The sequence below is a fragment of the Carassius gibelio genome, chromosome B24 (genome assembly GCF_023724105.1).
Source record: "Carassius gibelio isolate Cgi1373 ecotype wild population from Czech Republic chromosome B24, carGib1.2-hapl.c, whole genome shotgun sequence".
Taxonomy (NCBI): Eukaryota; Metazoa; Chordata; class Actinopteri; order Cypriniformes; family Cyprinidae; genus Carassius; species Carassius gibelio.
The window spans coordinates 7,329,256-7,339,691 of record NC_068419.1 but is presented as its reverse complement, the minus strand read 5'-3'; the positions used below and the strand labels follow the sequence as shown (position 1 = coordinate 7,339,691).

The window sequence follows — 10,436 nt, the reverse complement described above, 5'->3', positions numbered from 1 at the left end:
TACATTTCTGCTTTTTAAAAAAAATAAAAATTAAAAAGGGATATTCATTTTTTAAAAAGCAGAAATGTATGATATGGCCACCACAGAGTTATCCTACGATTTGGATGGGACAAAATCGAAAAAAATAACCCTCAATGTAATGGATGCAAGGTCTGAAATGGCTAAATGTTGGATTGCGTGAGAGTATTGTTGTCTTATGAAAATTTAGTCCCATGGTATCATGGTTTCTATGAAAATGAACTCACTCTAAGCAAATAAACCTAACCCTCCCCCTTCCATTACATATGTGGAAAGTTAGAGCACGTTTCATTCTGGTTAAACAGGTTTGAACGCATGCAACCGTCACAAGATTCAATGTGACCTAGAGCTGTTCTGTTTTTCACATGAAAAATATAATAACCTTGTGAACGATAGAAAAAGATACTGCTGTCAAAAAACTGTGCAGTACGTTGAATAAAGTATATATATTGAACATCTTATTTCATGAGGTTAACATTTTCAAATGATTTGCATAGGGTATTTGTATAACATGTTTACCAGGAAGTACACACAGTCCTTATTCAAAGAAGCCAAGCCCTGATGATAGAATTCACCTGCCCTATTTCATTAAATGAAAACAAACAAACAGCTCACAAAAAAAACATTGTCTGAAAAGAATGAATGACTAGTATATGGTGTGTTCGTGCTTCAAGGATAATAAGACAGATGACAGATCACCTATTTCTCTACAGTCAACAGTCAGCTTGCTCACTGGCTTTTTAAAGACATCAGTACAGATATTCTTTTAAACACGGACAAGTACGTGTTCTGTAAAGCTGCTTTGAAATCAGTTGTATTGAAAAGTGGTTTCCAAATTGTTTTGACTAGGCTTATTCATTGTGCATGATGTCATAGCAAACAGTTTGTCAACTTTTTATAAAATCTACAAGAAAAAAATGTGTGTGTGCAGTTGCACATTATACAGTATATTTATTTTATATTCAGTGATTGTTAAATGCTGTAACACTTCAGTTTCCACTAGGGCATAGGACTTCAAACCTGCTTCTGGGGTCCCACTGTCCTGCAGAGTTTAGCTAAAACCCTGATAAAACACACTTGAATCTGCTAATGAAGGTCTTCTAGATCACTTGAAAAATCACAGGCCTGGTGTGCAGAACCAATAACATTCACAGGACTTTGGCACTGGGATTTCAAAAATTCAGTTCTATCCTAAATGGGTCACAATGCCCACCCAAATTTGAGGAATACCCCCTCCCCTTGCCCAAGTGACATAAAGCTTTTTCAGCATTTCTTCATGGTGAAACACCATCTGCAACATGAAGAGAAACTCCTGAATTATGACTGTCTGGGGTAAGTGTTGCTCTTATGTTTGCCTAAAATTGGAGATATATGTATTAAACATTCTAAATCAAATATAGTTTCTTAAACTAAAGTGTGCATGTTAGGTTGGTGTGAGTAATACTAGCCATATGATATATGTTTTTGAAGGTGCATTTTAAAGATTTTTTTTTTTTAAAGTGAATAAGGAAAACATTGTTCCTCATCAGCTTGGAACTATAAGAATGAAGTCAGGCATTTCTTGAAAATGTCTCAATCATTGGTTGTTTCATGATGAACTCATTGTAAATTAATAACTGGGTAGCTTATTGCTTATTGTACTTTTTGGTAAAAACATGCTTCTGTGAAGTCTTGTCTTGTTTCAACAAACAGACTCATAATTAAAGAAATGGATTCAAGGATTTGATTTATGTATATGTTCTTTATTAAAAAAAAAAATATATATATATATATATATATATATATATATATATATATCTCTGTAAATCAGACAATCATTATCATATGCAATTTTCACAATATAAAAATGAAATGAAACCCATAAGTTTCCAGTAAATGGAAAAAGATATACTTCCACCCAGATTAATTCCAGATGATCTTTGCTATTTAGACTTACAACAGTGTCTAATAATTCTTTTAAAGTTAGAAACAGTAATAAACGTGAAGTTAAACATACGTAGATATTTAGTGTTTCAATATTTTTAACAACTGCTCTATAAGGACAGGTACTTATTGGCAACATTTCTGAACTACATTTGCGCACCCTTTTGTTTGGTATTATGCAAACTTTCGTTCCCTTTCTGTTTGCAGTTGTATTGCCTTTGCTTTCATCATTGGTCCTTGGGGACCCCAAGCAAAGACAATACAAATGCAAACTGTAAGGGAAAGAAAATTTGCACCATATCAAAAATAAGGGTAGGCAAATGTAGCTCAGGCATAATAGGGCATAACCTTTCTTTGCTGATGTCAGAAGAATTATGAAAATGTGACATCCTGACATAAATTGTAATTTTATATTTTTGAGTCTAACGTTTCGGTTCTGATGTTCATGCTGATGATATGCTGTTTTATCCACATTAAATTGAAAACCATGCATCGGCATAGTTACTCTATATATTCTATATTTGGAGCAGTTTAGATCCTGACTTATCATTTTTACTAGTTTCCTCTTTTGGGATGTATGCACGGATAACACAGATAACACAGATAAACAGCAATATGACGAACACAACCAAAAATAAACAGACATAAATAACCCATCTGACGTAAGCATTTGGCAGACTGGTTTCAGTTTCCAGGTATTTTTCATCTTTGGTAGCTAAAACAGAAAGAGGGGAAAACATATTTTGTAGAGTCTCTGAGAAAGCAAAATGATAGGTCACAAAGTAATTATTCTTTATATTGTTATTACCTTGTTTTGCCATAGAAAATGCTGTGCTTCTAACTGATTGTTCTGTGGGAATATAAAAAAATTGTTTAATGATGCTCGCTCAATTCATTAATCTTAAAGCATTAAGCATGAGAAACTAGTGTTTAATAATAGTTAAGAAAGACTAAACTGTTAATCCCTGTGCAGCAAGACTAAATAAAAAAAATGAATAAAAAAAAGTTAACAAACCTGTGGTCGTTTTTGGTTTGCATTGTTTTGAGTCTGTAAAAAATATTTTATGACAACTTTAATTAATGACATCATAAAATATTTTTTAAATAAGATTATTTATTGATTATTATTTAGGGAACTGCTTTATTTACCTCTGACAAGTAGTGTAACTTCACAGCACGGTTTTCCATCGATACAGAGAATATATGTGCCTTGATCTGACTGATCACATCCATTGATGTAAAGGGATAAATCCTCTTTCAACTCTACTGTCCTGTTCTTGAAACTGGCTCCCTTTTGACTATCTCCGTTGTATTTCCAGATCACTCTTTCACCAGAATGTTTTTTCCAAAGAGCGTTTATATCCACTTTGCCCCCTATATGATTATTTGGCTCCAGACAGTTCAATGTGGTGGATTCACCCTTACACTTTGTGAAACCTCAATATAAAACAGAACTTGCATTATTTGTTAGGAACAGTAAATAACCTGATACACTGTAGTAATTCTGTACGAAATCAAAATTGCATTACTTATAAAGTGCTTACCTCTATTGGCTGTGCTCAAGGGAATCAGCAGGAGGCTCCACAAGATAACTGATGACCTGCAGGTAAAATGTGTATTTAAATTTTTTAAATATAGCAGTTAAAGAAAATCAGTTATATAAGGGGAATATTTGCTTGTACTGATGATAGCCTACTAAATTTTACCAGTGAATATGGCTTTGTTCACACTGCGGAGGAAATCAGTTTGCTTGCTTGTTTTGTTATATTAATTGACAAATTGAAACTTTAATTTAAATTTAAAACATTTCAAGCCACCTAAAAATTTAGAGTGATTTTATCTGGACTAGTAATTTGTTATTTATTTAATTGAATAAATTAAATGAAATGCTTTTTTATTTCAATCAATCATTAATTACATTTCAGTCCTCACAGACAACTTTTCACAAAAATAAATAAACAATTACTGAAAAAGGTGTAGGGCGAAGCATTGCTTATTATGCCTACCCTTTATACACAACTAATGAACAACACATTTCACTAAATTAATAATTACCAAACACATATTTTTTTATTGAAAAGTTTTATTAAAAGCAAACTACACAAATCCGTAGTACTATTCAAGTTTAAACCCGTGCAATCGATGTATTAAATGACATGCAGTATTAAATTCGGCTCTTTTATCTGCGCGCAGTTTGAGTCTTTCGCCTGATGTGGTAGTTCTTCAGGATGATCCAGCTCTTCTGCACTGAAAGTATTAAGCTGTATACTCACAGCATTTCGCCCTGACATGAGGGGAGTTCCGTTGAGTTGACTGTAGATCTGTGAAGTCTCCTCCCTGTTTCTGAGCTCAAAAGTGAAACGTACGTTCTGACTTAGTTTGCGGGGAGATCGCCAGTAGCCTATATCAGGAAAAAAGCAAGGCGACGCCTCTACGGGAGGCGCTTACAGCCTATATAACTCGTTTGATTCGAGTCGTCTAAATCTGCCGTACACTGTATGAAAAGTGAAACCATTTCATTCGCCATCTGGTAGCTGGATTTAATATATGTTTACAGTCTATGCGACCGGACATGAACCAATAGTGGCAATAGCCAAGGACTACTCAAGTGATTTTGATCAAACAATAACCACTGTTGTGTGGACTGTTTTATTTATTTATGTATGCATATATTTTATTTTACTTATTTATTTGACAATGGAAAGACTCATTTAATCTCTTATTACAACGTCTTTACTCACATCTCACTCTACTCTTTTGCATATACTTTCCATGTCTGTTCCTTGTAAATGTGGCTTATTTTTGGACCAGCCTCTATAGGCCTACATTTTTAAGTTGGCTGCTCCATAAACATTTAGTAAATGTTCAGGAACGGGACAATACAAAACAAAAATTGCTTTGAATTTTAAATCTAAAATGGACAATAAAGGCATGTATAAATTATCATTATAATAAGGATGAGTCAGTTGGTAGCCTATAGAAAGTGAAAGCACTATAATTGTGTAGGATAGGTACTTCCCTCAGTACCTATCCTAGACAATTAGTGATCATGATCATTACTCGTCCAATTTTTTACCTGGAAAAGGTTAATGTTGAATCCTGTGTTTTTTTATTTTATTTTTAACTTTAATGTTTTTTTTTTTTCAACAATGACCGCACTAAACAGTTTCTCCTGGTGGTTATGCCACAGACTTTCAGTATTTTGTTAACAATTAATCAATAAAGAAGATCTTGCTCTGCTGGCAATGTAAGAAACAAGAACAATATATAAAGCGATATAAAAAAAGCCCTATGAAAATATACACAAAAAGTATTCTTTTTCTCTGTTGGTGCTATACTCCAACAGCAAGAAGTCTGATGATAGTTCATCTACAGTATAGCCAACACTTTTAATAGTTTGTGTGATTTAAACTAAACATAACTGCAACTTAAAAAAAAAAAAAAATCTTTCCAAATGGATTTTCTTTAATATGGCATGACACACTAGATAGTGTAAAAAAATGTTTGTTATGGTTGCACAAAAACAATTAACACCATCCAAATGTACAACAGGAGTGTCATTAAAATGTGAATGTCTGTGTATGTGAGTGAGTGTGTATATAAAACGTTATATCCAGCCTTTGTTATGCAGTTTTTATTTATCTTATACAAAATGAAGGCAGACATTCTAGATTTTAGAAATGCATTTATTTTCACTTAATGCGTGCATATACTGTGTCCTGTGTGAGATGATGTTGTCCTCTGTTTCTTTCCGTTCTATTTATATTCACAGATGCATATGAAATTCCATCAGCTTCATTCTCCTGAAACAGTAGAGGTAAATGTACATTTCCATTTGCTAGCCAAATTAATAATTTAACTTCTTTAGAAATCTTAAAGGTGAATACCTGCTCATCCTGTGTACTTTTATATGATGTCTTTGATTCCTGTAAGTTTTCTGAGGGGAAAAAAAAAACAATAGAAAAAAGGAATTAAAGAAATAGGAAGTCAAATTAATTAGTAATTTATACAGTTAAAAAATGTTTAGGAATGTACATGAATTGTGCTATGTGCTGCTAACCTTTTTTTTGTCTTTTTATTTTCCAGCACATGCACACATTTGACATCAGGGAGAGTAATAGAAGTGCACAGATCACAGGCAGCCATACTGTCGTGCTAATATATTTACCAATACCATTCTGCTGCTCTACATCAGGATAAGGAGAATATGGCAGGATTTTAGGATATGAATTGTTAGTTCAGTTTGAATTCATAAAAGTACCATAAATATTATAGCTTTTTTTAACTCAACAAATGTATTGAAATTCCCAAAGACTTTCTGTCTAGGCAAGAATTATTTAACTTTTTCAAGGTTGCAGTCATATTTTCTTTTCATGATTTTCATTGTTTACCCTTGGTCAAATATTTTAAATGAATAGGCCTATGATAATATTATGCATTGGATTGTCTGAAATGCATGTATACCTTCATAGTCTAGTTTTGTGCAGTGAGTTTGCTCAATCTTATAGTCAGTGCAGCAGTAGAGCATGAGATCAGTGTCAGTGATGTTCATCAGAAGCAGAGAGTGAGTGTTTGTGGATGAACTGAGAGCTCTTATCCGACCTGCGTAACTGGGGTGAATATAGGAGGGCTCTGGTTTAGGTTCTGGACCATAACCATATTCTAGTCTTAGAATTCTGGCAAATGTTTGGTTTCCATTTGTGAGGATCCAGGTAATCTCTGTATCGTTTTTAATGCTACAGGGAAGTGTTGTGTTTCCTCCTGGATGAACTTTCACTGATGCTCCTTCAGTGACAATCATTAAGACACTGAAACCTGAAGATGAAACAAATTCAAGTATTATGACAAAGTTGCAAATTTTCTGACAATAATACTTCATAAATCAGCATTGTTTTTCAAAATCAAGTATTTCCAAGATATTAGTTATATTGCTATTTTTCATTTTTAGTCAAATTTATTATTTTTTTTTTAATTGAAATCTCAATTTCACAATTTCACTTTTATATATATATATTTAGAATATTAGATTTTTTGATTACGAAACTGATTTTTTAATTATATATATATTTTTATATATTTTTTTTCATTGAGAACCACGTCCTGTTGTTCCAGTTGCTGTGCACTTTGCTTTCAGTCACAGTGACCATAGCAGTGCTGAGGCCTTTACCATGAATGCTACTGTATGATCTCTTCACATTTAGAACTGACTGATTTAGTTTCCACACTAACATCCTTTTAAACAAACATCATGAAATTAAGGTTTTCATTTCCATTTCTCAGTGGTCCAGAAAATGGTTTCAGAAAAGATCACATGCATTTTTTTGGACCAGTGTTTTTTGTAGTAAGCCAAACACATTAAATGCCCACAATGGCTTCAATCTTACCGAGAGAATGCATTCACAATCTAACTAAAATCAAGAAAAGATTATTTTATGTTGCTATATATTGTTAAAGAAGATGTAAGAAAAAAAATAACGTTATAATTATTATTATTATTTTTTTTTTTACCATTTGTAATTTCAGCCAGTCATGCATAGAAAAACAGACACTTAATTGTGCACTCATATGCTGCACGTAAACACATACAATACAGTACATATATTAAGCAAAAGGAGGACACATAAAGCCTTTGGCATGTACTGTACTTACTAATCAATCCTCTCAGCATGATTTTCTCTGGGCTTCTGTCTCTGTGGGTGAAAGCAGAATGAAAGACACTTGTGGTGTTTTCCTCTTTTATTTGATGACGTCATAGATGCCCTTGAATCACCAGTAGGCAATGCCACTGTGATAAGAAAATACATACATAGAGGGATGCAAATTAATGTAAAAGCAACCTAAAGGAATGTATCAGTATCTAACTTTCCAGGTTGTTTACAGTTATTTATGAGGGCAACATTGATATGAGGGCGAGTAAACTATGACAAATTCTGTCTTTGGATGAGCTATCCTTTTTATTATCCAATTTGTCATATAGTTCAGTATTCTGAAGAGGACAACATTCCAGGTCTTCAAAATCAACTTAATGCAAAATGACACTAATGTAGGATAATAATGTATCATTTAAATTATGATAATTCTATTGAAATGAAAATATATAAATTACGGATGCAAGAGCGGTTGAGCAATCAGTAATGACCTTGCTTCTGTCGTCACATTATTCGGAGGTCTTTAAGTTATCTCACTTTTCTAATGCTACAAGCTGTAAATAAACAATTGTCATTTTGCTTCATTAAATAATCAAATTTAGCAACAACTTTTCAGACTCAATCTTCTGGCGAAAAGAACCTAAGGACTGTAGAATCCACTTTTCTTTTTTTTTTTCATTCAAATTTACAAAACACAAAACTAAATTCAAAGCACACCACCGAGAGCATTTGAGGTTTTGACCCACAGCGTGGCAGGAATGCTAATGAGCACGGCTAGAGTTCACTGGAAAATGTTCATTTTCAAAGCAGAAATATATATCTTATTAAGTGGTTGTTGTGGTGAAGCTCTCACAAAAAAATACAGAGAACAAAAGATAAAGGTTGACTAATGTTCCAAATGAATGCTTGCACAATATATTCTTTTGTTTCAGTTACAACGATCATTGATTCAAATGAATTTCAATCACAATACTATAATAAAGCACCTCTAATGCTTTGATCACTGATGAGGCTTTATTATTCATTATTTGTTTGTTTCAACCCTACACTTGTTTTTCTTGCCTCTAGTAGCTACTTCCCCTCTGCTGTCTCAGCAAACAAAAAACACTGACACGTAGCTGCATCTCTGTGGAAATATGTTTTTTTTCTTTCTTCAAAAATATACTGCAAATATTAACAATAATTGAAATGATAGCCCAGCCACATTGCAGTCTTTTTTTCTCTAGATAATTTTTTAATATGCTAATAATGCATCTTAAAAAAAGAAAACTGATTTTGAGGAGCTGTGGTCTAGCTTTTAAGAAATGTGTTGAAGCCCCTGAGTTCCTGTATCAGGAAATACATGTGCGTAACAAGAAAACACTGACATGACCGAGACTTCCGCTGGAGGTACTGGTCGCCTTACAAAGTCTTAGCAGTATCATAGAGAACTTTATCAGAAAGAACTCTTTAAAGGGTTACTATAGGACTAAAAAAAGGGAAAGAGAAAGTGAACAGACCAAATAAAGAAAATAAATAAATAAATAAATTCAGTGCAGGTGGAAATCAACTACAGACCTAAAAGAAGGTCTAAAGAACTGTAGGTGAAGGTGGACTGGAACAACAACCCACAACAAGTTTGAAAGGTCTACTGATTAACATTATGTTAATCTAACATTATGTTAATCCATGTATACTTTAGAAAAAAATACTAAAATTACACACTAACATTTTTCAATATCATAATTTCTGCAGAATTTCTGTGGAAGATCATTCAGTAAACATTATTCATGATTTGGTGTTATCTAGTGTCGTCTGTGTACGTCTCTTGCTTTCTCTAGCAACAAAAGTCTGTCTGGGCTAACAGTAAAAAAGAAGAAAAAGGTTTAGGTAATTAATATGAACACAATGTCCTATATGGCATGAAGCCCACAATTTGGGTTAACTTAATGAGTGTGTGTGTGATCAGGTCAGTATAAAAACAATTACACCTATTGAGAGACCCTGTAAACCACATATGCCAGTTTGTGGTGTGTGTGTGTGCACATACTTTTATGTAATAATAAAAATTATAAATATTCATTACATTTATGTAGTGCATTTCTAGGCACTCAAAGCACTTCACATTGTCAGGGGGTCTCTTCATCCACCACCAGTGTGCAGCATCCACCTGGATAATGTGACGGCAGCCATAGTGCACCAGAACGCCACCACACACAGCTTGCTGGTGGAGAGGAGACAGAGTGATGAAGCAAATCAGCAGATATAGGGATTGTTAGGAGGCCATGATGGTCAGAAGCCAAAGGGCGAATTTGGCAAGGATGCCGGTGTCGAGCCTCTACTATTTTCAAAAGACATCCTGGGATTTTTGGTGACCACAGAGAGTCAAGACCTAAGTTTAATGTATCATTCGAAGGATGGTGCTTGGTGAAAGTAGTGTCCCCAAACCCATCTCTACACTGGGGCGCTAGGACCCACACAGACCACAGGGAGAGAACCCCCTGCTGGCCTAGTTTTCCCAGGAGGTCTCCCATCCAGGTCCTGACCAGCTCAACCCTGCTTATCTTCAGTGGGCAAGCGGTCTTAGGCTGAACTCATGACTGTGTTGAAGGTTTCACTGTGTGAGAGAACATAATCATAAGACTATTCATATGTGAGAATATGAAATGCAAATGCTTTTATTTGACCAATTCTGTGAATATTATTGACTCCTGTATATTGTGATGTTCTTCACCTGTAAGTTGCTTTGGATAAAAGCATCTGTTAACAATTTTATGTACATTCAAATATATGAATTTAAAATGAATGATCATGTGAGCAATCAATTCAATCAATTCTGTATACACTGATACAATAATTGATTATTTC

The 10,436-nt window shown here is 33.9% G+C and overlaps 2 protein-coding genes across 3 annotated transcripts; both read right to left on the bottom strand.

Annotated features, from left to right (window-relative positions):
* Nucleotides 1–1,805: 1,805 nt before the first annotated feature.
* LOC128013007 (uncharacterized) lies at nucleotides 1,806–4,336 on the bottom strand. The gene is made up of 6 exons (XM_052595679.1): nucleotides 4,215–4,336; nucleotides 3,486–3,541; nucleotides 3,091–3,378; nucleotides 2,957–2,989; nucleotides 2,750–2,791; nucleotides 1,806–2,656 (listed from the first exon to the last, which is right to left on the bottom strand). Exons 1-6 carry the CDS (start codon nucleotides 4,217–4,219, stop codon nucleotides 2,457–2,459), a joined length of 624 nt encoding a protein of 207 aa, XP_052451639.1. The 5' UTR covers nucleotides 4,220–4,336; the 3' UTR covers nucleotides 1,806–2,456.
* A 1,107-nt stretch (nucleotides 4,337–5,443) lies between these two features.
* On the bottom strand, nucleotides 5,444–8,490 carry LOC128013514 (uncharacterized). 2 transcript variants are annotated; one of them, XM_052596578.1, is made up of 5 exons: nucleotides 7,591–8,490; nucleotides 6,406–6,756; nucleotides 6,002–6,127; nucleotides 5,829–5,878; nucleotides 5,444–5,744 (listed from the first exon to the last, which is right to left on the bottom strand). In XM_052596578.1, the coding sequence occupies exons 1-5, from the start codon at nucleotides 7,607–7,609 to the stop codon at nucleotides 5,634–5,636; spliced, it is 657 nt and encodes a 218-aa protein (XP_052452538.1). In that variant the 5' UTR covers nucleotides 7,610–8,490; the 3' UTR covers nucleotides 5,444–5,633. The 2 variants fall into 2 exon arrangements, with proteins under 2 accessions (XP_052452538.1, XP_052452539.1); XM_052596579.1 differs by lacking the exon at nucleotides 6,002–6,127 and having other exon boundaries at nucleotides 7,591–8,489.
* Between the last annotated feature and the right edge of the window lie 1,946 nt (nucleotides 8,491–10,436).

Bases quoted from the DNA above. Each gene is read 5' to 3' on its own strand.
- LOC128013514 (XM_052596578.1), bottom strand. The intron at 6,128-6,405 runs GTATACATGCAT...ATCCTGATGTAG, and splicing joins CACAAAACTAGACTATGAAG to AGCAGCAGAATGGTATTGGT. The intron at 5,879-6,001 runs GTTAGCAGCACA...TTTTCCCCTCAG, and splicing joins AATAAAAAGACAAAAAAAAG to AAAACTTACAGGAATCAAAG.
- LOC128013007 (XM_052595679.1), bottom strand. The intron at 2,990-3,090 runs GTAAATAAAGCA...TATTTTTTACAG, and splicing joins AGTTACACTACTTGTCAGAG to ACTCAAAACAATGCAAACCA. The intron at 2,792-2,956 runs GTTTGTTAACTT...ATATTCCCACAG, and splicing joins CAAACCAAAAACGACCACAG to AACAATCAGTTAGAAGCACA.